A 27,520-nucleotide genomic window follows, 5' to 3' on the forward strand; every position below is an offset into this window, starting at 1 on the left:
ATGACCTAAATATTAAATATAAGAGCCCAAACCGTAAAACTCTTAAGAAAACAAAGGAGTAAATATTCTTGGATTTGGCAGTGGGTTCTTAGGTATGACACAAAGCACAAGCAACAAAAGAAAAATGATAAACTGAACTTGATTAATATAAAAACCTTTAAATTTTTAAATTTTTATTTATTTTATTGTCTTTTTTTGAGACGGAGTCTCGCTCTGTTGCCCAGGCTGAGTGCAGTGTTGCAATCTTGGCTCACTGCAACCTCTGCCTCCCAGGCTCAAGCACTTCTCCTGCCTCAGCCTTTTGAGATTGCAGGAGCCTGGGACTGCAGGAACCCACCACCATGCCCAGCTAATTTTGTATTTTTAGTAGAGACGAGGTTTCACCATGTTGGTCAGGCTGGTCTTGAACTCCTGACTTCAGGTGATCTGCCTGCCTCGGCCTCCCAGAGTGCTGGGATTACAGGCATGAACCACACTGTGCCTCACCAAAAAACCTTTTAATTTTTAAATTAAAGGACATCATCAAATGTAGACCACAGAATGGGAAAAATGTTTGCAGATCATTTATCTGATAAGGATTTAATATATAGAATGTATAAAGAATTCCTACAATCCAACAACAAAAAGATATTCAACCCAGTTAACTGGGCAAAAGACTTGAACAGACATTTCTCCAAAGAAGCTATACAAATGGTCAACAAATATGCAATGACGCTCAACCTCACTAATCACAAGAGAAATGAAAGCAAAAACCGCAGTGACAAGCCACAGCTCACAACTCCTAGGATGGCTGTGTGTACACGCACCGAAACTGTGGCTGCTAAGGATGTGGCAAAATTGGAACCCTTTTATGTTGCGGGTGGGGATGTGAGATGGTGCAGCCTCTGTGGAAAGCAGTTTGATGTTTCCCCACAAAGCTAAACATGGGCTGACCATCTGACCTGGCAGTTCCACTTTTAAGTACATAACCCAACAAATTGAAAACAAGGTCTCAGATAATTGCAAACCAATGTTCATTGCAGCATCATTCACAATAGCCAAAAGGTTGAAACAACCCATGTGTCCATCAAATGATAAACAAAATGAGGCGTATACATTCCATGCAACATTATCCATTGTAAAAAGACGGAGACTGCTGCCTGCTACAACAGGGAGGAACCTTAAAAGTATGCTAGTGAAAGAAGCCAGGCACAAAAGGACAAGTATTGCATGATTCCACTTACAGGAAACATCTAGAACAGGCACATTCATAGAGACAGGAAGCACACAGAGGTTAAAGGAGCTGGGGAGAGTAGGCAATGAGGAATCATTGGTTGATGTTTACAGCGTTTCTCTTGGGGATGACGGAAGAGTTTTGGAAATAGATGGGGTGATGGTTGCACAAAACTGTGAATGTAATTGATGACACTGAATTGTGCACCTAAAAAGAGTTAAAATGACAAATATTGTTAAATATGTTTTGCTACAATTTTTAAAACCACCACCACTGCAAAATACACGGTTACTCTCTGTAAGTCCACTGAGGGTTAAGATACAGCAGAAGGTCTCTTGCTCAAGCACATCCAATGTTGCTTATCTTTGCAGCAATTTATAGACCTGTGTTTTTAAGTTTTGGTTTCAGCAAGGAGGGGAACCGAACTTTCAGAGGAGGTCAAGAGCTTGGCAGATTTTGCTGCTGACATACCGGGACAGGAGTGGCCTGGTGGTTGAAGAGAGGCTGCCAGCGCCTTGATCTTGGTTTTTCCAGCCTCCAGAGCTGGAAGCAATACATTTCTGTTGCTGATGAATTACTCAGTCTAAGGCATTTTGTTAAAGCAGCACACACGGACTAAGACACAACAGCACAAGCAACAAAAGAAAACAATGGAGAAGGTGGACTCCATGAAACTGAAACTTCTTGTACAAGAAAAGTGGGTCAAGCAATTGAAAAGAGAATCACAGAATGGGCCTGAGTACTTGCAAATCATATATCAGATAAGAATCTAACGTCCAAAATATATAAAGACCTTTTTATAAATCAACAATAAAAAGATAATCTAAGTAACAAAACGAATAAAGGATTTGAACAAACATTTCTTTAAGACATACAAATGACTAATGACCACAGGAAAAGATTCTCAACATTATTAATCATTAGGGAAATGCAAATGAGATAGCACTTCCAAAAATAAAAAAAAGATAAAGGAAAAATGGGCAAAAACAACTGTGGGAGAGGATGTGGAGAAATCAGATCACTCATGCATTGCTGGTGGGGATGTGACAAAGTGCAGCTGCTTTGTAAAACAGTTCGGCAGTTCTTTAAAACTTTAAACATAGATGAACCATCTGACCCAGCAATTCTACTCCTAGGTAATACTCAAGAGAATGGAAAACATGTGTTCACACAAAAACTTGTACATGAATGCATTATGTATATAGTAGCATTATTCATAGCAGCCAAAAAGTAGAAGTAACTCAAATGTCCATGAATGGATGAGCAGATAAATGTGTGGTATACATATACAAGAAAGCCTTATTCACCATAAGAAGGAATGTACTGATACATGCTACAACAGCCACTAACCTCAAAGACATTATCTGGGTGAAAGAATCCAGACACAAAATGCCACATATTGTGTGATTCTGTTTATATGAAATGTCAAGTATGGGCAAATCCAGAGAGACAGAAGGTAGATAGTGGTTGCCAGGGGCTGGGAAAAGAACGGTGGGTAGTGACTGCTCATGGGTGTGGAAGTTGTTTTTGGAGGTGGGGGAGGTGGCAGTGTTGATGAAATGTTCTGGAATGAGAGGGTGGTGATGGTTGCCTAACATCGTGAATATACTAAAAAGCAGTGAGTTGTATACTCTAAAATGGTCAAAGTGCATTTTATTTGATGTGAATTTTATCTCAGTATGAAAAAATCCTGCTGTCAGAAGAGTGTCTATTGGACCTGGCCTGTATCGGCACAAGGGATTTGTTCTTTGGCTGTTGGTGACTGGCCGAGCCATCTGTTGTGAAGATGGCTGCTTCGTAGTGTTGAAGGCTCTGGACGGGATGTGTCTGTCAACTCTAATGCAGACACTTGCCAGGAACTAATGACTGTTAGTCCTTGTAATGCATCCTGAAGCCAAGTCCCTAGATTTTAAAACCCCAGTGTGGGAAACACTGAGGGTGAAATTTTCCAAGCAATGGGTGGCCCGTACTTAATCCACAAGGAGAGAGTGACAGAGCGATAGGCCTGTGGCTTCTCCGCCTGACTCTCCACGTCTGTGTGGTGGAAGAGAATCTCACCTGGGGCCATGTTTCTTACCTTTTGAAAGTTTATTAGCACAGGGCAATGGCTATGTTGGGATATTTATTTGTAATGTTGATGATGGGGCTAAACCCAGCTCAGTGATGGGTGGGGAAGACCACTTCCTTATAATCCATGTATTTGTACAGTATTTATAATAAATGATTAAAAACCATTAATCCACTTGGCAAGTTTAAAGCAGGTTTTCTTTGATCAAGAAGAGGCTTAATTTTTTTTAAGAAGTCATGGCTCTTTCTTCTCGCTGTAATTTTGTATTGGTCTGATTTTCATCAGGCGAGGAGGAAACAGGCCGGTGGCCATGAATAGTCAGTTCTGCTTCCCCGCCTGCTATGGGTTGGGCTAGTGAACTGCAGAGGTGTTCTTGTCCATGGAGCAGAAGAACCAGGGTCTTTCTCATGTATGATGCTGCTAGACTGACCCCTGGTGGCCTCTGCACTGTGACTGCTGCGTGAGGCCCGGTGTGGGTTCTGGGCCATCCCCTCTCTCCCTGTTCACTGCCATATACCAGCTGGGCGGGGGTCCCTCCCACTCAGGATGTTCTCAAGAGGGCACCCACCCAGCATGCACTCTCCAAGGTTCATGCCACCTCTAAAAGACACTGGATTCTAATTGTATAAAACATACAGCACCGTAGCACTGTGAGGCCAAATTTTAGTCTATATATAGCTTCCCATAACATTGCTCCTGAGAGCAGAGCCACACGCTTCCCCTCCCGTGGGAGGCCATGAGCCTCGGGTTGATCACCGATCTCATGTGCTCTCCTTAGGTCCGTGATGGTTTAGTCTGGAAGTGAATTTGTGCAGTGGTGATGGTTCGGCTAGTCACCAACAGCCAGAAAACAAAGCCCTTGTGCCAGTACAGGCGAGGTCCCTCTGGAGTATTGCTTATAGTGGATGTGACACTTTCCATCTTTTACAAAAGGGGTGGACTAATAGCATGCACAGTGCCCTGCCTGTGTGGGGAAGGAGGGGGATGGGAACGCTTTTCCCAAAAGGACATTCATAGAGCAGGGACAAGGGGATAACGGCAATGGGTCTTTCCAGGCAGCAAAAAGTCCTGCTGGCCCTGGAGTTCTGGGTGGGCGATGCACTGTCAGGGGTTGGGTCTGTGAATGTTGCTGGGACCATGCATTCTGGAGAAGTGGGAAGCAGAGTGAGCGCAAAATAATTAAGTTGCAGAAGGATCCTGAATGCATGAGAACTTGCAGCCCCCCATGGCTTAACTGGAAAAGGAGTTGGTGCTTTGGGAGGAATGGTCCAAACCCAGTCCCTCTAACAACCTTGTCCCTGGACTTGCTGCCGCAGGTGTGCTGAGAGTGGGGACTGAGGCAAACGGCAGCCCTGGGCTGAAGGTGGCCCCAGTGGTGAGGGTGGGATGGGTGAGGGCGTGGGAGGAGGGACCCCAGGCAGTGGCAAGGAGCACAGGAGGTACCAGGTTGGTGGCCTCTTGCCCCCTGTCAAAATGCATTCCATCCCTATCAGGAAGTTTCCATTCCTAGGGGCTTAACACTCAAAATGTCTTTGGAATAATTTACCACAGTAACAGGTAAGAATAGGAAGTGCTACCTTTTACTTATTTGGCCTCATTGTCACAGCATCTTCCTGATAGGATGTTTGCTCTGCATATGGGGAAACTGAGGCTCTGAGAGGAGCAGAGTGTGCCCAAGGGCATGATCAGTAAACGGCAGGGCCAGGACTGGAACCCAGGCCACACACGCCCACATCCCTTTGCCCACGTGTACACCCAAATTGTCAAGGCCCTTCCCGGAAGAGAAGCAGCAACGCACGGCACTTAAAGCAGCTGGGCTTCTTGCTCCCTGCAGCAAGGGGGACCCACACAACAGTGAGCCGGGGCGTCTCATAAGAGGGTGTTAGGAAGTAGCAATTGTAGGATGTGGGCCTTGGTTATTAGCTGATTTGGGCGGTGGGTCTATGGAGTCAGGCGTTTGCTCTAGAGTGGAGGCAGCTCGAGGGTGTCTTTGAACACAGTCTATAGTTACACCAGAGTTAACAGTTTTTTCCTCTCTGTTGTAAAGCAAGTTGTTGAACCTCATGATGTAAGAAATGTTGTGCAGTAGCATCTAAAACTCTAGACGGGAGATACTAGCCAACCACTTATCGGTAATTATGAGAAACGCAATGACTATTAGTCCTTGTAACAGGTCTGCAACAAGGCGCTGGAGTGCCTCCAGGTTATAATGGGAGTGTTCCGGAAGCCAGCTGGGTTGGCTTTAGAGGTCAGGGCTTTTTAATAGTCACAAACTGTCCGGTTCCCCTGTGGTGTTTTTCTAGGTATAAAAAAAGGAGTATTTGCTATGGCATGACCTGTCCCTTTGCTGGCTAAGAGGAAAATAAAGCTTATATGATTGTCCTTGATAATCTAAAGAATGGACTTAGTCGGTGGGACTTTCAAAGCAGGGTGGTCTTGTTCATAGCTTTAGCTAAAATTACCAACTAATTTTGAACCCTCTATCTAGTTGTTTTATTCTCTTGGTGGGAACTGTAGTTTGCAGAGTATACACGAAGAGCAAATCCGTGATCGCTACTGGAAGGTTTTGGAATCATCTGTGATAATTTTACTTTGGATCGCTGGGTATTCTTTTAAAGAACGGATTACTGGAGACGTGGTTGTTGTAAATATCTGAACATATCTAACTGCTCTGAATTACATGATACGTGTGTGGAAGAGCAGTACAAGCCTGACATGGACTAATAAGATGTAGATTCCCGCTGAGGCACAGATTGTACGGGGAGCATAGTATTATACTAGGAATACATTTTGTGCCTTTGTGTGCCTTTTGTACAGAAGCTGTAGATCATGTAGAGGCGGGTGTGTTTTCAATATACAGTTCATGTTTATGTTGAGGTAAAGCTGGAAACAAAATGTAATCATGTAGAATCTAAGACGGGATGAAGCTTCAAACTGTATGCAGTGGCATGTTATGAATTCATAAGGAGGCAACGTGGGACCCAGAGGTGGCTGATCTTATAATGCTAATGGTAACCTCTTAAGATGTAGAATTTTGGAGGTTTCTGAGAGGTATGCTAATTAAAAAAAAATTCCATTAGTTCTGTTTTTCTAGAGGACTGAAGAAAACGAGGACAGTGAAATCTCTGGATTAAAGGCACAACTTTAGTGTTTCTTAATAACGCTATGTCCCTTGGTGCTGCTGTAAAGGAACAGCTGAGGCTGGATAAGGTGTGAAGAGGTTTATTTGGCTCGGGGTTCTGCAGGCTGTACAGGAAGCACGGTGCAGCATCTGCTTCTGCTGAGGGTCTCAGGCTGTGTGCGCTCCTGGTGGAGGCGAAGGGGAGCCCTGTGCAGATCACATGGTGAGAAAGGAAGAGAGAGGTGGGGGAAGATGCCAAGCTCTTTTCAACAACTAGTTCCTGTGGGAACTAAGGGTGAGCATTCACTCCCATGAGAACGGCACCAAGCCATTCATGAGGGCTCCACCCCCCTGACCAACCCACCTTCTACACTGGGGATATTTCAACAAGAGACTCAGCAGAGCCAAACAAACCACAGCATTGGTCTAGAAAAAGGAGTATCTCTGTCATTAGAGGTTAATGGAGATTTTCCAGGTTGGAAAACAAAATGGAGCGTTTTTTGTCACTCTCTGGTAGGGAAATTTTCAATCCATAGTGAATATAAACAAACAATAACCAGAATGTGTTTATAATCCATGGCAGAAGGCATCTGTATGAAGTCCACTTGGAGGTGTCTGAAGGGCCTTCGAGGCTCTCTAGTTCCTGCTCATGTCTACATTTAAATGTTTTATCAGGATTTCATTCACAGGGGGACATTTTGTAACCATTATTGGCAGTATCTCCAAAATTACCTGGCTTAATATTGTTGTCAATTTATCTTTACAGGTATCTAATTATGGGTAATATCATAAAGAATTTTTGTTAGACTCCACTATAACCTTCTTTGATGACATCAGCTGGCCCTCCTAAGATGTAATGGACATCGTAACTTTCCTTAAATTTTCTTTTTCCAAATCAGGGGCTTGTTCTGATGCTAATAGTAGCCTCTCTGAATTTCTCAAGCCCTGTGAGATCACAGGAGTGTTTCTATAACCTGATCTTGTTTCCTTAGCATAGTGGTCAGCCCAAACATTGCCATTAGAATCTGAGTCTTTGTATCTGAATGACCTTTTATCGTTACTATACTTTGTCACCCAGCTTCTATAGGCATTTGTCAGGGTTAGAAGCCTGTTTCTGAAGCATTCAAATTTTGTGGACTAGCCCAAAACACATTTATTTATACTATCAGTACAAACATTTGTTCTTTTATTTTTTCCAACCTGCCCATGTGGTAGCAAATGTTTCAGTCGTCTGAGATGACTTAATTCCTGGAATTGGTCTATATTTTCAGGGTGAATTTAACTCTGTGGTAGCATTTTGAAATAGGAACAAGTTTGGACAAGGCTACTCAAAGGCATATCTAAGAAAATTTCTAAAGGGTATGTATTTTTTACATTGAGAGTTAATAATTTGGTGACAATCTTCACACTTGATCTTAGCCAAAAGGCCGAGAAGCGATGACAATCTTTCTTCAAATTCAGCATAACTTAACTAAATCAATTTACATGTGTGAAAATAAGTAACTCAAAACCAAAGCTGTTGGAACTTTATTTAGAGCCTTAAAGGAATGTGATTATAAGGACTGAGTCATGTAACAGGCACCTGTAACCTGTTTCTCTGATTATAGATTATCCTTTTTCTTTACCTATGTTGTTTTGCAAAATGTTGTAAGACTCATGGGCAGCAGGGATCATCATTATAGATTAATTTCTCTCTTTCTTCTCTTACACAAGGACCTCACAACTAGTACACTGTCTAAATCACAATGTTAAATAGTCTTTTCAATTGGAAAGGAAAAACATCAAGCTGTAACTAATCAAATTGCTGTAACTCATAATCCAGACTCGTATGGAAAATGCCGTGATTCCACTAATCTGTTTTCTGCCTGTATTAAAGAGACCTTAACTTTTTAGCTTGGGAACACTGACCCCATTCCTTTGGAGTCTGTGTTGCCCAGATGGCTATCCTCAGCTTTGTCCTTGAAAACAGTCTTCCAAACGAAATTCTGATCCTTTAAATTATTTCAGGTTTGTCACATGAAAAATCCAAATTCTAATTTCACTCCTTTAATACACAGTTTAGGTAAAAATCATTTTTAAAATAAGATATCTTTATTTGTATGTACTTATATAAACATATAAAATACCTGGGCATAGTGTGGCTCACGTCTGTAATTTGAGCACTTTGGGAGGCTGAGGCAGGAGGATTCCTTGTGCTCAGGATTTTGAGACCAGACTGGGCAATAGAGCAAGACCTTGTCCCTACAAAAAATAAAAAAATTGGCTGGAGGTAGTGGTCTGTGTCTGTAGGCCCAGCTACTTGGGAGGCTGAGGTGGGAGAACTGCTTGGGCCCAGGAGTTCAAGGCTGCAGTAAGCCTATGATTGTGCCACTGCACTTCAGCCTAGGCAACAGAGCAAGACCCTGTCTCAAAATAAATACATAGACATCTGTTATCATTTCATGTAAATACAATTCTTTATACATAACCTTTACTTTTAAATTCAACCTTGGCCTAGTACAAAGCAGACTATCAAGCTAAGAAGTGTTCATTGTAAACAGAGTTGTGTCAAATCTTCAGATTTGGTCGGTATGTTGCCATTCAAATACCTACCCTTAAGAGTTATTTGGAAAGCAAAAGTAACAGAAGAGACCCTTGTCTGTATCTTCTCCCCTTCTCAAGCACATAGTGTTTCTCTCAACCCTGCTAGTGAGGCTCATGGGGTGAAATTAGAACTTAAAAAAGGAGTTTGGCGGGGGGACCTCAGGAGATTGTTCTGATGAAGCAAGTTTAGGATCGATCCCTGACAAACTCTTTCTGAGGGAAAGTCTGCCAATACACTTTTTCTTTCTTTTTTTTTTTTTTGAGATGAAGTCTTGCTCTGGTGGGCTGGAATGCAGTGGCACAATCTCAGCCAAATGGAACCTCCACCTCCTGGGTTCACGTAGTTCTCCTGCCTCAGCCTCCTGAGTAGCTGGGATTACAGGTGCACACCACCATGCCCAGCTAATTTTCATATCTTTAGTAGAGACGGGATTTCACCATGTTGGCCAGGGTAGTCTAGAACTCCTGACCTCAACTGATCTGCCCGCCTAGGCCTCCCAAAGTGTTGGGATTACAGGTGTGTCACTGCGCCCGGCCCTTCTTTCGTTTAAGTGAGGGTTTATGTGAAGCTCACCTGTATGCAGAGCTTTACATCTCATTATCTGCTTTGGTGTAGAAAGAGAATCCCAAGCCTTGAATTTGTCCCGATTGTGCAGGTGCATGTAGGAAACCCTGCTGCTAACATTGTACAAGGCCTGACGTCAGCCAACACACCAAAGCTCCAGTTGCACAGGAAATCTGGTCCCGAGGAATAAATCGTAGGTTGTAAAAACAGTGTGGCGTGTTCTACTGAGTTTTGGCATAAAGCAGAGAAAAGGTTAGATTCACAATCACATCAAACAACATTTTGACTAAATCTCCCACCTTCATGGGAATGGTTTCCATTTCATGATGGAACTGACCTCCAACAGAACATTTACGTGTGGCACCTTCTAGTTACCTAGCAAAGGCTGGCTTCAACAGACTGGAAACAAAAGGATGAGAAAAGCAAGTTGTAGCAGGCAAGATAAAACCAGCTGATGCGTTGTGGCATACTGAGACTCGCCTAGTGTCTGTGTGAACTCAATGGGGACCACAGAGGAATTGAAAGAGTCTTAAAATTGGAAAAGGGTCAACACACTTCTAGTTAAAAGAAAAAGAAATTTGGATGTGTAACCTGTGCACCAACACACAGGTTGCCTTCCATCCAGCCTGCCTTTGGGGTACAGCTGTATTAGCTGGTAAACTTCTAAAACATTCAATTCCAGTGGGTAAATAGCTGTTTCCGGTATCCCCAGCCCCTGTGCCATAGCCCAAGGCATCCCCCCGTTGTCTTCCCGCCATAGTTTAGAACTGAAAGAGGCATCGCAGGCTGTGGTGCTGCTGGGAAGCTCCTGAAGGTGGCCCTCAGGGCCCTCCCCCAGGCCACCCCCGAGTCCCTGCTGTCTTCCCTCTGTGCCCCGCTTCTCTCTCTCACTTCCTCTCACCACACAACTTTCTCAGACTGAAGGATGGTAAAGGTTGGCCAGTGGTGAGTCGGACACAGACTGTCCCTGAGCATGCTGACTGTGACCAGAGGGAAGGCGGCACAGTGGGTGCCGAGTGCCTGACCTGGGGCCGCTGAGCCAGCACTGCTCAGCCAGGTTCCTCAAGTGTAATGGAGTAACCCAACATATACCAAAGTGTTAGCCAGGTACCTGACACAGAGTCGGTCTTCAACAAATGGTAGCAATTACTGCTTTTTATGAGGCCTTTTAGGATAGTGGCGGAGGGAAAATGCTTACTACTGGATGAATCCAAACAGGCTTCCAAGTTGTTTTTGACCAAGGACTCTCCATGATTGCCGTGGGAGCACACAGAACTCCATCAGACTGCAGGCGGTTCCAGCAACGAGAAAGCAAACCCCATCTTACCTGTCAACCCCACAGAGCAAGGCAAGGATAAGATGGTTTACTTTGGTGTGAAAAAATCCTAATACATACATCTTGTGTGTAAAAAAACCACAAAACAAGTCAAAGCTTTTGAAAAAAGCATCATTTATTTCAAAGTACAACACAAAGTTGTATTTTAAGAAATACACATTCAATCTTGTATCTCAAGACTTGGCTATGTGCATTTCAGTTTATCTTTAAAATAAGTTCAGGTATACAAATGTTACATACCTCAAGTACAAACAGCACAGAAAATGCATATGGTCTCAACTGAATGTTTTTACATTCATTCACTGTTCTTAAGTTGACTTACATTTCTGTAATCTGCTTTTAAACCAAGACAGCCTTACTTTAAAAAAATATTCTGTATTTTCAGCTCAAAGTCCTCATACAGTTTTAAAATTAGATCTTGGCGCATAATATTGTGAAATTATTAAAAACCAAACTTGGTAATTTAACAAAATTGTCACATGCCAGGACTTCTGAATCAACTCAAATTATTTCCGTAGCTGTAATGTCAAATCTGTGTTCATACAGATAAATAAAGCATGGGGGAAGACAGGTGGTGAAAACGCAGTAACGGGAAAGGTTCTCAGATGTACAGGTCTTATTAGAGTTTGTGGCTGAGTCCAGACTTTTCTCTAAAAGTACAACAGCAAATGTATTATCATAATTGCAAGAAAGATCTGAAAGAAGCAAGTGGTCTGAGCCTACCCTGCTTGGGTCTGTTTTGCAAAGATGAGGAGGGTGGGGAGGGGGAGCTGCTGCAGTAAGACCCTTAAAAAGATGTCTCAGAAACTGGCAGATCATGATCTGGACAAGGGCCCACTATGTTGGTTTTTTTTTGTTTTTTTGTTTTTTTTGCCTAATTTAATTCTCATGAGGAAAGTGTGAATTAGACCAAGGGTCTGAGCTTCTTCTTCCGATTGTGGGGCTCCATATCCGCCAAGGGTTGTAGGTCTGTCCCAAGTCATCAGCTGGACTGGAGGTGGAGGGTGCGTGAGGAGCAGGGGAGTTTTCTGTGCCCATGAGGCCGATGCTTGCCAGCGTGTTTGCTGGAGTGGTGAAGGGAAGGGTGCTGCTAAGGTTGCTGGACCAAATGGAGTTGCTGAATGGAGTGGTGGACCACAGGCCGCTGGTGTTACCGAGGACCGACTGCGACAAAACAGAAATCATCCAGCATTGAGCCTGGCAGGCAGAGGGTCAAATGGGTATGGGGTAAGAGGGTAAGGCTACAGAAAAGATGAGGCTGGGGCACATGTTCCTCTCATTTTATTTACTTTAGAACAAATGTATATATATATTTTTGAGCAGATGGTTCTGATTTTTTTGAGACAGTGTCTTGCTCTATCACTCAGGCTGGAGTGCCGTGGTGTGATCATGGTTCACTGAAGCCTCAAACTCCTGGGCTCAAGCGATCTTCCCACCTCAGCCTCCCGAAGTGCTAGGACTAAAGGCATTAGCCACCGTGACAGCTGGTTGTGATATTTAAAAAAGAGAGTTGTATTGGAACACAGCTGGCCCATCCGCCTGTACACTCTCTGTGGCTACTTGTGTACTGCAATGGCAGAGGTGATGCATGGCCTTCAGAGCCTAAAATAGTTACTATCTGACTCTTTATAGAAAGTTTGCTGACTTCTCTTTTAAAGAGTGGTTAAGGTGGTTTTAAAACAGATGCCTGAATAATTACACTTTGTGGAGGTACAAAGGAAAGGAACAAACTTTGGAATCTATGTAGCTGAAATATCTATCACGAAACCTTGCATGTCTAATCTGGTTTCACTGAGAACAAAGAGGCAAATGCAGTGGGGTCATATTTTTCTGTCATAATTTTGTGGAAGCCAAAACCGCTAATTAGTTTCCTTGGAAAGAATACTCTTTTGGAGTATGATCTTTGCAGAAGACTTTAGCCAAGAAGCAAACAAATGTACTCTAGAAAGTCTAAGCTAAGAGATAGGTGCTTCTCAGCAACAAAGTCAATGCAACATCCAGCTTGTTCCTGGGAGCCCAGTGACTGCATCACACAGACGCTGAAGTCTTCCCTCAGCCATCTGAACCCGCCACAGGCCTACGGTCACCCTTGTGGTCCATTTACAGGTTGGGAAGAGGCAGAAAATGCCATTGATCTATTAGGAGGGACTCCAGAGACCAATCTTATAGCTGTTCAGTTGATCTTACTGAAACTTCCTAACTGTAATGGCTCTGAAGGGCATTATTGGTCATTGTGACAGAATATGAAGACAAAGCAATGGAGACAATAAAAGTACTAACCCACCCCTCTGATGCTGCTGTTCGTTGTTTGTAACTATGCCAGTGCCACCCATGTGACAGCAATGGCAGAGATGGTGAGTGAGTGGGCCAGGGCCAGGCCTCGGCCCCAAGTACTCACTGTGGCTGTGTGGGTCGGGGAGCCAGAACTGGCTGGCCAGGAAGGACTGGGGTCTGTCGCTGGCGAGTCCCAAAGGTATGAAGGGCCACTATTAAACTCGTTCCAGCTCCTCTGTGAGGCCTGATTGCACGATCGAGATAATCCAAGTTTGCTGAAAACTTCTGAAAATAAAGTAACAGTTATCAAGTCCATATTTGGTTTTGCCATGATTTCTAGAGCAAGATGGGGCTTCACTCAATGGCGTACCTCCCACCACGTCTCCTGGAGCCACCACACTCACTTCACCAGCCCACCACAGCCCAGAGGGAATAGGGGCAGGGATGTCCTCCAGAACTCAAGTGCACAGCGCACGATCTGATATGCCACCCATACTTATGCCACAGATGACATCCAAATGCAAACATTCCCCCCCGTCACATGATAGCTAATGCAAAGCTTCCATGGTGACCTCTAGTTCTGGATAGCAAGAAGAGGACCCCTGGCATGCTCAGGGGTCCCATTTCAGAACAGAACCCTTCTGTGAAGCCCTTCAATACCTGCTGTGAAATTCACACCAACTAGCATATGTACACAGTGTCAAACTCGGTCCACTGCCCCTCTGGGCTGTCGGTGTGGGAGAGGGAGGAGGAGGGGAGGGACCCTTCCCAGGGAGCTTCCTGCGGGGCCTCCTTCCACAGGGCTGCTGTGCTGTGTTCTCAAGACACAAAACCATACCTCCTCTCCCTTCCTCTGTCCACAGGCTTATTAGTTACACGTCTAGTGTTAAACACTCACCACCAGTTAGATTAAAAGAATTTCCAAAGGCGGAGAATGAATTGAGGGGAGTGAAGTCAGGGCTGCTTGGGTTGCTGACGGGACTCCACAAACCTGAGCTAAACGTTACAAGAGGAAAACGCAATACACAAAAATGTATGATGGTTAGTGAAAACGGATCCATAGTGCACAGCTTCACAAACAGGAGACATTGCTCAACTGGGGGTACTCAAATATTAAAAACAAAGACAAAAGGAGGAGCTGAACAATGGCTGCTTACCACAAGGAGTAAGCCAGAGTGAGCCTCAGAGCTCTGGATGCCCTATGACTAGCTCACAGCCTGGTTCAAAGCAAATGTTTTGTAGAGAAACATTTTTTTCCTTTGGTTTGCTTTTTGGTAATGGAAGATTTATTTAAAAACTACTTCAAATCTAGGACTGATTTCCTATTAGTGCCAAGTAGGTAAATTGGGGCTCAATTGTTATTTATCTGGGAAAGTCAACCAAGGTGACTTCTGCGGGTCACCACACCAGCTAGATGAAAAAAAACCCCTCTGGTTAAAGAAAGGGGCGTGGCCAGTGATTTACTATAAATTGTCTAGTATTCACTCCACATTTCCTTCCTCCCAAACAACTTTTGCTCTTCTACTCTAACGTTCAGATCACATCCTCTCTTACCACAGACCAGGAGATGGAGGAGAGTGAGAAGTTTAATGTGTGTCTGCTAGGCTGAGACAGGTGTGGGTTCCCCCTCTCTCTATCTGGGCTGCCCCGGGGAAGGCACAGCAGCTGGCTTTCTGCTTCTACCCAGCAGACACGGTTTCTTAGAGGCACTAGACCACTTCTGACAAATGCCTCCTTAAAATGCCCTGAAACCCGTTTATGGATAAAAGGTGCTAATCCGACGTGAGAAGCAGCCTTCTTTCTAGTGGTGGTCTACTGTACCTGTCTGAGCCATCGCTGTCAACAGGAGCGTGTGAAATGCCGAGGCTGCTGGAGAAACCTGTTTTGTTTGAAGAAACTTTAGCAAAGCCATTCCCACCTGTAACAATGGACGCTGAATCAATAGAAGGCACATCAGAACAGAGGTCATTCCACCAGGCCTGGCGCCTGATGTGGAAGGTCTCTGAAGCAAAGGCACTGACCTGGGCTCTTGTCATAACCGGCTGTGACTGCAGCAAAAGTGGGGTTGCCATTCTTGCCTGGGAGCGAGGCTGCTTTTGTCAGCTTGTGCTTGTTTCCATTTGGCTGCTTTATTTTAGGGTCACTGGAAAAAGAAGCAAAGAGAGAACTCATTTCTCATCAGCAGTGCCCTGTCTCAGGGAGGTGTGGGACTGGCAGGACTGAGCCCTGAGTGGGCTTCTCTGCAGCGGGGCAGGTCACAGAGCATAGGTCAGTCTCGTGTCCCATGCTCTGGGGCCTCAGACCACTTAATCAGATAGAAATAGAGGGGTTTCTGGGGAAAGATAAGAAAACAAAAGATCACTATGAAAGAGACCAGGGCGGGATCACAATTTACGGACTGGCAGAGGCTTCAATCACACTTTAGTGAAAAATGCTAGAGAGCCACTCGGCAGGAAACGCAAAAGGGAGCACGAGCAGGGCAGGCACTGACATTGGGCAGGGCTGGGCCTCAGAAGTCTCCTTCCCTGCCAGGACAGGGCCACGTGCGCCTGTGGCAGGCTCCCTAAGCAGGATGGCGCCCCCAGCCTCAGTGGTTACTGCCTCTTGGGCAAGGCTGGGAGGACCTGCCCCCAGGCTGGCCAGTGGATGCGGTGCACAGAAACCCATGCCACGCCAAGGCACATGGTGAGAATGCCATCCGTGACCGTCAGGCTTGTGCTACACTGTGGCAGGTGGTCGTGAGCGAGGCTGTGTGCCTCACAGAACAGCATGGTTCCTGCATCCTGTCTGCATGGTCAGGAGGCTACCCTCCTGGGTGCACACATCCCCTCACCCAGCATAACAGCCTTGGACCAGATCCAGCCCTTCTAAGTCCTAAGCTAAACTGTCCAAAGGCCAAAATTAGTGTCACATAAACCCATATTCCCAACTCACAGGAATCCCCTTTAGGTCTTCGTGTAATGCTTAGCAGACGTTCTTTGGCTCCTCAATGAGAATATCACTCTAGTGAATTAAACGATGCATTTCTCGGTCCACGGGTGGGAAGAATGAATGGATTAGAATGGGAATGGGGTTACTGTTGGAGCTGGGCATGAGCACAGCAGCAGGAAGGGGGAGTGGACCCCAGGTAAAGGGGCCAACACAAGCCCACAGCTCTCAAAAGTAACACTGGACAGTGGTTCGTGGTGGCTGTTTACATTTAAAGGGCATGACATCGGTTTTTAGGCACGTTTCGAGCTGAGGACTGGAAAGCAAGCAGCAGGCCTACCTGCTGGAGCTGCTGTTGACGATGCTGCTGTAGCTGCCACGGGCCACGAAGGGGCAAGAGGCAGCTGGGGGAGACGGGGAGGCAGGTGTCGGTGAGGTCTGGCGTTGTTTTAAGAAAATGTCTGCGTTGAGGGTTTGCAGAGAAAGTTTATAAAGACTATCAGTAGCTGGAAATTAAAAGGAAAAGGGCTCATTAATGTGGTGCTTTGATTAGTACTCTTTCAAATCACTTTTGATGTTCTCTAAGACTATGCAGAACTCAAGCGCTTTTACAAAGACAACCAACGAAAGCTCTTAGATGTGTTCTGTTTAACAGGTTTTAAAGAGAAAGCAGCCACATCTCTCTGCACGGGGGGATCTGAGGGAGCGAGAGTGTGCCCTGTCCCTGCTGTGTTGCGTGGTGATCTTTAACGTCCTCAGGCAGGGGAGGAGGGTCTTCCACATCCTCCAGGGGTGGACAGCTGAGGCCACTAGCTGGGGACCCGGAAAAGCCTCGTGCCTACATGCAGGTTTACAGCTGTGTGAGGCGCAGTGCGCTGGGCTGAATCCCCAAGTTTGGTAATGCCTCTCTGTCGGCGTAATTGGGATGTGCAGCTCTGATCCCTATTTTATAAGGATAACAGCTCCTTGCATATCGTGTGCCCTTTAAGGTAATGTCTATACACCTGTTTTAAAAATCTACAACAGGCTTGGCACAGTGGCTTGAGCCTGTAACCTCAGCACTTTGGGAGGCTGAGGTGGGAGGACTGCTTTGAGCCAGGAGTTGGAGGCTGCAGTGAGCTATAATCACACCATTGCACTCCAGCCTGACCCCATCTCTTAAAAAAAAAAAATTAAAAATTTCAGTCACAAAAGAGTATTCTATATCCAGTAAATGGAAATATGTATAATTTTTATCAGAAAAATGTATCATTTTGCACATCTCTTGTGTGCAACTTGGTGCTGCTGTAGCTACTGAAAGAGGAAGAAGGTGAGGGAAGAGCTTGGGCCCTGTGAACTCCCATCACCACGGGGCATGATCCTTAGCCCAGGCCTGCCCAACTGGGCATCCTCCCCCTCGCTCCCTGTCTGGCCTCTCAGGCCCTGTGAGATTTCTGCATGCCCTGAGCACACCATGCTCCACTTATCCTGTCCCTCACTGCCACACTGCAGTCGCTCTGCCTGCTGCTTCTGCTTCCCTGGTGACACTTTCCAGCACAAGCTGCTTCTCCCTTACCCTCAGGGCTCAGGGCTAGAATAAGGCTCTCCATGCCATGGCTGGGTCAAGACTCCAGTGTGGCCCTGATGAGCAAAGCAGTCTTCTCTTCAAAGCCCATGCTCTCCACTCCTCATCCTTACGGCCACCTGCTACCTTCTCTCCCACCTTCCCCAGTGCTGCCGGTGCCGGGTGGTCCTGTCTCCCACCTGCCCACACTCACCCTTGATGATGTGGGCCCCCTCCTTGCTGGCTCTGTGGATCTGCTGACCTGATGCTCATTCAGGACATGTCTCACACCAGTGTCCTGTACAAGCCCTGCTCAAATCTCTATGTCCCCCTCAGGCTCCTCTGAGGCCTCCCATCTGACAACGTCTACACTGTCAGCTTGCTATCTGTACTGTCCTGATCCTTCCCTAGCCACCTTCTCTGGCCTTCCCCTGCCCCAGCAGTGACTCGTTCCCTCGTTCTCCGCCCACACTTGGAGCAGGCTGTGCCCCACTTTGCGTGTGCTTCATCCACCCGAGGTGCCTGTCCTAGGGAAAGGTGCTGGCAGCTCTCGTGGGTGGAATGTGTTTCACAGGGCTCAGTGCTGCAATGCTCCCGAGACAGTAATGATGGAATAAAACAGGGAAAGCAAAGGGAAGTTAGGAAAAGCCCCCATGGAACAGTGCTTGAGGAAGAAGCAGAGGAGAGACCAATAGCACAGTGGGTGCAATTAGAGAACATTTTGATTCAATTATAAAATTTTTCCTTTGTGGCTTCTGATTTGCCTTTCCTTTTAATAACGCTTTTGTATTTTTTATATTTTTAAATAATGAAATTATTCAAGGAGAATTTTCACCGCAACTCGTATGGTACACAGGCTGCACAACTCCCCCAGTGACTACTGCCACATGCTGGCTGCACAGTCTTGAATGGGACCAACGCTTTCACCCTAAGGAACTGCACTAAGCTCGGCACCGCTAACAGCGCTCGTAGAACTTCAGGTCTAAGCAAGATGAAACACCAAGGGAGGCAAAGGGAGAAAAGGGCATGAGAAAGCGGGGGCAGAGGAAATAGGTACAAGTGATGGAGAGTGTGTGGGACGGACTCTCGCAGGTTGCCTCCACCCATACTCTATCGAGTGGATCTCTGCTGGAACTTTCTAGTAAGGCTGGCAGTGAGAGCAGAGAGGTCACTGGGCTTGGAACCAATGTAAGGGATTGCTTGGATGGAAAAACACAAAAGGACTGCACAGATGTGGGCTGAGAAGATAAGCTCTGCGCCTCTTTCCCAACTGCACACCATGGAGCTCTCCCTGAAGCACCATGCTCAGATGCACCAGCTGGCCTCTGCAGAAGAGCCAGGCAGGAAACTGAGGCCTGCAGCACTGGGCTCTTCACAGTTCCTCCTCCAGATGGCTGGCCTGCCATTTCCCACATTCCTCCCCCGAGGGTGGCACCAGAATCTCCTGCCTGGGGTTGGGTCCTGTCATCCTTTCCCCTCCACACTAAGGGAGTGATGCCAATACATGGTTCAGGTGCCATTAGGTGGGGTGCTGCCAGCCAGCTTGTGGCTGTGTCTGACTGTTGCCTGCTCTCCTGGCAGCATGATTCTGCATGCTTGTGTTGTTACGTCACAAGCAGGGCTCGTGTCACTTCACTGGGTCTCAGAACACCCCTGTGAAACTGGCTTCGGGGACTGTGTTCTGTTGCTGAAAGTGGCATCTGTTTAAAGGGAAACTGTCTAAATCATGGAGTGTCAAGCCAAGGGCCAAGGGCCAGCGGAAACCTCAGGGGGCTCTAGGAAGCAGAAGCATCCCACCTGGACACACGGGCCACCCATGGTCTCTTCAATTTGTTGAGTGAATGAGGATTTAGGATTGTATTGTGATCACCCCAGGCAAAAAGTAGTATTAAAAGGTGCCAGAATGTCTCATGGCAAATAGGGCTACAGGATGTATCTCAGAGGGCATCTCTTTCCAGGATGTATCTACACATCCTGGCGAGAGTGTGGACGCCCTATCTGAGCCTCCAGGGTCTCTGCCCTCATTCAACCCAAGGAGCCTGCCCTTCACCTTCAATGACCTGACTGTTGCTCAAACCTGACTGTACCCCTGGTCTTCCTTAACTTGCCTTCTGGTATACTCAAACAGAGCGGTGAGTGTGGACCAATCAGTCCTAAGGACCTCTCTTGATCCCAAATCCCCGCTGTCAGCCCCTCCCTTTTCTGGTCTCTGTTATCCCCTTTTTCAGGTCAAGTGTCTATAGGGTGAGGACTTCTATTTTAGTCAACTGTGCTTACTGTCTTGATTTACTGCAGGCTAAACTGGAGAAACAAGGTCAAGAAGGTAGTGAGAAAAATAATAAAACCTTTGTGTAGGCTGCTTATGTAAAAAGACGTGGGTGAAGTTAGGAGGAAATGGAATTTTTACAAAAACAAGTACACTATGAATGAGGAACTCATCAGGTAAAGGACTGCTGAGTCAATGCTTTTGTAAAGCAAACAATTCTGTAGAAGATTAACCACTCCAAACAGACCGTTCCATTTTGCACATTGGGCAGTGGTATGCTAGTATACCAGCCCCCTGAAAAAAAAAAAAAGCCCTGATGTGAACAGTTTAATGATAACCCTGATGTAAATAATCTTACCAGGACTGAATTCAGCCTACAGCAGTTTAGCCACTGGCTAGGCTAGTTAACTCTACAGGGGCATGGACTCTCGGCTGGCAAAGCACTGCCAATTGGTCTCCCTTTAAAGCAGCATGCCCCTGTAGAGTTCCATGCCCAGAGTCGGGTGGGCTGTGGGTAAGTGGAGCCCTATGGTTTCTAAACCACTATACTTACAGCTGCCGGGTTTGTGAACTGGAACGGAATCCCACTCCGGTGGAGGAGAGTCTTTTTCACCCTCTGAGCTACTGGTGTTGCCTAATTCTTGACTATTCGGGAGGAATTTTGCTAGGGCAGACGGTCTGTTATCCACTAACTTATTTGTACCTGTACAAAAGTCAGAAAAGAACATGGTTAATGAAGGATAACTCCTTTCTTTTAGGTCTATTTCAATGAACCTTCTAAAGAGAACAAGAACACAGCCTTAAGCCTTACAATAACTACTGATTGCTTACTGATAATGCACAACAATTATTAATATAGTGCACTATGAAAAGATCTGGAAGACAGGATCACAGAGAACAAAATGACAGTACCTTTTGTTTTCTGGGAATTTCGTGATTTGGATCCACCTGCCAATGCAGTTGGAAGAGGAATCTTGCTTGGGAGATTTCTACGTTGCTTACTTTCCAAAGGGGGAGCATATGGTAGTTCTAATGAACTGAAAGACAATCGTGGATGGAAAATACAAATTTATTCCTTTGTTTTGGAGGACGGAAGTCATCAACATTGTAATTCTTCTACAATGCAACTGCATGTAGGAAGCTAATGTGGCTTCCTGGGGTGTTACCTACTCTTGGTCCTATCTCAGGACTGGCTGCATGCCCAGCACTGTAGCTAAGACTGCCCAGCAGACATTCAGCAACTGCAGATTGAACCTTTGCTATTCTGAGTGTTGACAATGAACTGAGGTCCATTATTTAATAATATGTAGCAGTAGGGAAGGATCTATCTCAGATAAGGTGGAAAAAGAAAACCCTTAGCACCAACTTGCTGCTCAGGGCTGGAAGTGCAGTCACTTTGCTTGTGAGTCTCTCCCAGCATCTAGACTACCACCAGTAAGATTCCTGAACATGAAGCTTTTGAAAGATCTGATCTATGATATTAGAGGTTCCACTATTCAAAACTGAACACATTTTTCTTATAAAAATTATGAGGTGACCCAGAGCTAAGTTCCTGGTTACTGCAGGGAGCGGCCTAGGATGAATTTTCTTCCTTATTCTTGAACTTGGGTTAATCTTAGGTAAAACATTTAAATAGTTTTAAATTGATTTAGAGTGACATGCTTTCTGAAAGATTCTGAGGTAAGCTTAAGATAATAAGCATACATAAATAGGACAATTAATTGACTCTCAACTTCCTATCAGCCACACAAAATGGGAAGCATGATAGGCTATCTTAAGTTTTCAAAGCTCAATAAGTGAGACAGGAAAACCTGCTGGGAGACAGCAGCTGGGAAGAACGAATCTCTGAAAGAAATGAACTGGGTAGCTGGCTCATGGAAGACAGCACTGTGAGTAGAGTATGTATATGGGCTACAAAGGCAATCTTTATGAAGCCGCATCTCTAATGCCCACCAAGACCAGATCTGGGACTGGGAGGACCTCCAGAAGGAGCTTAGCTAACGTGGTCCAAGAAGGACCTTTTCTAGCAAAAGCTGAGATGCAGCTCAGAGAGCCCAGGGGCTCCTTTGGAGAAATTTTCCAAGAATCCTCAGGGATTTCCTGGTGACAGCTGTCAGTTCAGGGCTGAGCTGACAGCCAGCTTTTCATTACAAACCTACAAAGACATCTACACCTACAAAGTCTACACAGATGGTGTAAAATGGATGCCTCTCCAACATTTTCCACATTTCAGGTGCTTCCTGCTCCCAACCCTCCTGGCTCCATCTTCCAAGTTCTTCATACACCACCTTGCCTTCTGTCCTCCCACCCCACATCCTCACTCACAGGATATAGTGCACTTTAGCTAAGTTCCAGGTCAGAGGCAATCCACTGTGCTCATTCGCAGCAGATTTCAAAGGCGAGAAGAGTTCAAACTTTCCAGACCTAATGGCACCACAACACCCTCGCTCCCCAACAACCCCCATGTAAAGTGTGAGCTCATAAATAAATACATTTAAGAAGGCTATTTACAAACATTTTATAAGGTAGTAAGGTCAAAGGACATTTTCTTTTCATTATTTCCCTGTATTTCACACATTTTCCATAATAAGTAGGTATTGTATCTGGAATTAGTAAGAGACCAAACCAAAAACCCAAGGGTTTCCATTAGCCCAAACAGGTAGAGTTTTAGGTAAAATAACAAATCAAAGTGAAAAATCCATTGTTTATGGGGCAGATGATGAATGCTACAGTGTTATAAAATCTTTTGTCCTTCTTCCACTTCTGACTGACAGTGTTATTTAAAAACCCCATCTTCTAAAAAAAAAAAAAAAAGCCCAAAGGCTCCCATAGTAGATACCAGCCCTCTGTGGTGGTGGAGGTGGTGTGGGTGTGATCTATTTTTAAGTGTGTGTGGGTATCTATTTATACAAAACTTAATTCTGTACCACTGTAAAAGTAACTGGTTTTTAAGAAAAAAGGTGCCAGACAACTACTGTTATTTTTACTGATTCATACGTCCTAAATTAAGTCAGATGATCTCTATTAAGAAACCTTTTTTAAGGCTTCTGAATAAAATGAGTAACAGCCAACTTAATTTCAGTGATTCTTTTTGTTTGTTTGTTTGAGACAGAGTCTTACTTTCTCACCCAGGCTGGAGTGCAATGGCACAAGCTGGGCTTACTGCAATCTCTGCCTCCCAGGCTCAAGTGATTCTCTTGCCTCAGCCTCCTGATTAGCTGGGATTACAGACGTGTGCCACCATGCTTGGTTAATTTTTGTATTTTTAACAGAGATGGGGTTTCACCATGTTGGCGAGGCTGGTCTGGAACTCCAGACCTCAGGTGATCTGCTCTCCTCAGCCTCCCAAAGTGCTGGGATTACAGGTGTGAGCCACCATGCCTGGCCTGAAGTGATTCTTTTTAAAAAGGAAAAACAGAAAAGTGGTTCAGATGCCAGACTTCATTTTCAATTTATTGACAGGGTCTTGCTCTGTTGCCCAGGCAAGAGTGCAGTGGTGCAATCATGGCTCTCTGCAGTCTCTAACTCCTGGGCTCAAGCAATCCTCCTGCCTCAGCTTCCCTAGTAGTTGGGACTACAGGTGAGTGCCACCAAACATGGCTAATTTAAAAGAAAAAAACTTTGTAAGTTGAGGTCTTGCTACATTGTCCAGGATGGTCTTGAACTCCTGGGCTCAAGCAATCCTCCCACCTTGACCTTCCAAAGTGATGGGATTATAGGTATGAGCTACCACTCCTGGCCTATTTTTATAATATATTTCCCCCCATTTTTTAATAACAACTTTTTTCTTAATATTTTGAGATGTTGCATTCTTATTTTTGCTTTTCACAATGTTACATCTGACTCAAGCCTGGCCTATTTCTATTCCTGTGATACACAGTACACACCCCTGTCTGGGGAGGAGAGAGGCAGAGCTTAGGAGAGGGCTAGGGACATGACCTGCAGTAGAGCAGTGTTTTCTCTGCACTGACAGGTCTGGGGCTGGCGCGTGCAGTGTGGTGTCCACGGCCCTTGGCCCTGAGTTGAGCAAGTATTTAAGCAGATTTTTAGAAAGAATATGATAGTTTATCTATTTAATGTCTTTTGCTTATTTTAGATGATTACATTTATGTAAACATATACTGTTGACAAACAAATAGAAAAACAAAAAGATCAGTGGATACTCAAGAGTCCTAGAGCAAGGATGCCCTGGTCCCTTCCTGGTTCTGCAGAAATCTTTAGTGCCTGAGATCTGATTCCCATTCCTTGGCATCTCTGACATAGAATATAGTCTTCTGGAGGACTGCAGGCCCATTTCTATGTTGCCACAGGTGGAAAACATAGTTAGATCAGATTTCTGTTGCTGCAGCCCCACAGTATTTCCTAGGAAGTGATTTTTTTGTAGGTCAACTCTTGGGAGTGTGGATGGATGGGGCTGAGCCACTCCTCTGGCTTTGTCACCTCTTATAAAGCTTCCAAAAGAAAGTGATGATATATGCCTTATTAATAATATATCTTATTAAAAGATGTGCACATGTCCTTCAGATATGTGGGACCATATATTAATACACTAAAAGGTGACAGAAATTTCAGGAATCACTAAAGCTAAGACTGGCTGTGATTCTGAGTGACAGTGTCTGACATTTACTAACAGAACAGAGTGGAGTCAGAGAATGGCTCTATTCAGAAAGCCAACCTTCTCCTGTTATTAAAAAAAAAAGTCTTTATTGATTGATTAATAAATTCTGACTCTCAATACTTTCATCCTTGAGTTCAGAAAAAAAACAGATCAGTGAGTTTAAAGAAATTAGATAAAGGAGATTAGAAGACAGGTTGCATATAGAGCTCCCCAGTTACAAAAAGACAGTTTCAAGCACGTGGCTTGAATTGTGTTCTGGTAATGATTTATCTTTTAACTACACATTGAGAGAACATGAGTTATTGCTATAACTGCCCCTTGACTGGGCAGTTCAGGACTGACCACTCTAAGGTTTTTGGTTTACCAGAGAACTAAAAATCTTGCAAAAGTAGTGACACTCAAGTGATGTCTTTGACTAATTTTTCAAATGCAAATTTGCTAATGGTCAACTTGTAAAAAAAATCAGAATACAACATAAATCAGTGGAACAGGGATGGGGGATTAGGATTAATGTGTTCTATCTGCTTAAAAAATACTAAGCTGAGGCATCAGGGCTAATAAACAGGGCCAATTTGGTGACAGTCACCTATGGAATGGTATCTCTAAGATAATTCTTAGAAGCACTGGTTTTACAATTTATGATCATAGGAATTACTGCATGTCTGTTTACCTCACAACATTTCTGCAAATGTTAAAACTCGGATTTTCATTATTTGGACTTATTAGCCTCATTTACTTTAAAATATCTGATCACTCACCTAAATCTGAAAAAGACCTAGAAGAATCTCTAGCCAATAGCCCAGTGTTATTCCTGTCCTAGGGTGCCAGGATATTGGTGCCTCAGGTGGACTTCTCTCAAGAGAGATCCAAGTATGTGAACCTCCTCTTCAGAAGAGGTGGTCTCCTTTTTCTCTCTCCCACTCAAATTATCAGCCACTTCACACCACTCTGCTTGACGTTCCTTCTACCTGGGCCAGACTGCTCTCAACAAACTGTGGGGCTGGGTCACTTGAACTAATAATTTCCACAAAAGAGTAAATTTTAGGTACAAGTATTTCATTACTAATCATCGCCACATACTATATTATTTCATAAATTCAGGGACAAGGTTAAATTTTACTGCAGTAATCACTAATTTCTTACTAGCTTTTGGGTTCTACAGAACAGGACTGGCCCTGCTGGAAGCCGTATAATCTAGGGACAGAGTCTAGGTTAGTGGTGTTTTTGCAGAGCTCAAGTATGATTCCCAGGATCAGAGTAAGAACGGACCTTCCACAAATCTAAGGCCCACACTTACGATGACAGACAAGCCATGTCTTCCTTTTAAATTTACAGCTAATTTCTTCAACTTCCTTGATCACCTCCCACTGATCACTACCCACAAGGTGGCTCCCACGCTGATGACAGTTCTTTAAGATGAACCAGGAAAGGCATTACTGACACACCAACACTAAAATTAACTCATCAGGTAGATGCTGAGCCAAAGTTTAATGAAAATGTAAAGTAACTTCAGTTAGTAACCCAATAGTTCAACTTACTCATCTCCCTGGGGAAACACCTGCATAAGCCCTCCCTGTGGGGACCACCTGAATCCCATCCCATGGGGATGAACTGGAGTTATTTAATGGTAGAGTTGTCTGATCGGTGACACCTGCCCTGAAGCATTTTTAAGGTAAGAATAAACTCTTCCAAGTTTTACGGCACAGAATTCAAGATCCCAACTGGGTTAACGATTCAACAGACTTGGAGTTCTTTTGGAGGAAAGTTGTGCTTGTACCTGTGGTTCAATCATCAAGGTTATCTTTATGCAGAAGTAAAATGGATTTCAGCCTGGGACTGAATCACCAATGGAAATTTTCCTTCTAAATTTTCACAACAGACTGTGAGCTCTGCCCACAGCATGTCTGACCTGAGAAGCATATGGTTGTCCCCAAGTCAACAGTGCACATTAGGTGTCAAAAATCCCAAGAGGAATATGATGCAGCATGTGGATTTTCCTACAAATCCCCTTAAAAGCCAACCAGCCAACGAAATCAAAACAGCACCTGGCTTTCGCCAGCAACTTCTTTATATACCTTTATTTCTCTGTACATTTATTTCTCTCACCTGGTTTTCACATCTGTTGGGATTTCTTTCTTAATATTTAGAAGTTTTTTGCTTTTTTGCTTCACTTGAGACATTTCACTTTCATGTTTTTCAGGCATGGCTTGTTTTCCCTTTTGCTTTTCTGTATCCTGTAAAAAATGAAGACTTAATTGCTGAAAAGGATTCATAAAATCACTGAAATTAGTTCCATTTTAAGATATAGACACAAAATCAAAGATGTAACAAATATACACATCATATTATGTAAAATTAACAACAAACTCCTTCTTCAAATCTATCTTCACTGTTGTTCTCTCAATTTTTTGGCCTTCTTTAATTTGTCTTGGCTGGGTGCAGTGGCTCATGCCTGTAATCCCAGCACTTTGGGAGGCTGAGGCAGGCAGATTGCCTGAGTTCAGGAGTTCAAGACCAGTTTGGGGAACATGGTAAAACCCTGTCTCTACTAAAAATACAAAAAATTAGCTGGGTGTGGTGGCACGTCTGTAATCCCAGCTACTCAGGAGGCTGAGGCATGAGAATCACCTGAACCTGGAAGGTGGAGGTGGCAGTGAGCTGAGATCGTGCCACTGCACTCCAGCCTGGGCGACAGAGTGAGACTCTGTCTCAAAAATGAAAATAAAAATAAAAAATAAAAAATAAATAAAATTTGTTTTGACTATGTTTCAGTGAGTCGGAGTTATAAAGAGTGTTATTTTAATTTATACTCAGATCCTTACTGGGGGTGGTGGTGGCAGTGGCAGGAGCAAATTGGTAGCTTCTTTTCAGGCACTGGGGAGTAAAACACTGTATTTCCTTCTAAGAAAAGTTCATTAGAGACTTCATGGTAAAGTCAAACACTCTAGCCACGCACCCCATCCTGAGCACAACTCTCAGGACAATAGAGCAGAGCCAGCAGCACG

The 27,520-nt window shown here is 44.6% G+C and overlaps 1 protein-coding gene across 3 annotated transcripts in view; it reads right to left on the reverse strand.

The window, feature by feature from the left end:
* Positions 1-10,978: 10,978 nt before the first annotated feature.
* TMEM131 (transmembrane protein 131) overlaps positions 10,979-27,520 on the reverse strand; it is a 244,367-nt gene continuing 227,825 nt past the window's right edge. Inside the window, exons 33-41 of one of the 3 annotated variants that reach the window (XM_064371422.1) lie at positions 26,622-26,749; positions 20,810-20,934; positions 20,451-20,600; positions 16,429-16,594; positions 15,182-15,303; positions 14,982-15,078; positions 14,059-14,156; positions 13,285-13,445; positions 10,979-12,050 (exon numbers count right to left, since the gene is read on the reverse strand). In XM_064371422.1, coding sequence (XP_064227492.1) covers positions 11,766-12,050; positions 13,285-13,445; positions 14,059-14,156; positions 14,982-15,078; positions 15,182-15,303; positions 16,429-16,594; positions 20,451-20,600; positions 20,810-20,934; positions 26,622-26,749 — 1,332 coding nt within the window. In that variant the 3' untranslated portion in view covers positions 10,979-11,765. Of the gene's footprint in view, positions 12,051-13,284; positions 13,446-14,058; positions 14,157-14,981; positions 15,079-15,181; positions 15,304-16,428; positions 16,595-20,450; positions 20,601-20,809; positions 20,935-26,621; positions 26,750-27,520 lie in introns of those variants that run through there. The other 2 variants (XM_064371423.1, XM_064371424.1) reach the window with 2 other exon arrangements.

This window comes from Aotus nancymaae, unplaced genomic scaffold (assembly GCF_030222135.1).
Source record: "Aotus nancymaae isolate 86718 unplaced genomic scaffold, 86718_ANA_hifiasm-v0.15.2.pri h1tg000131l, whole genome shotgun sequence".
NCBI classification, from domain to species: Eukaryota; Metazoa; Chordata; class Mammalia; order Primates; family Aotidae; genus Aotus; species Aotus nancymaae.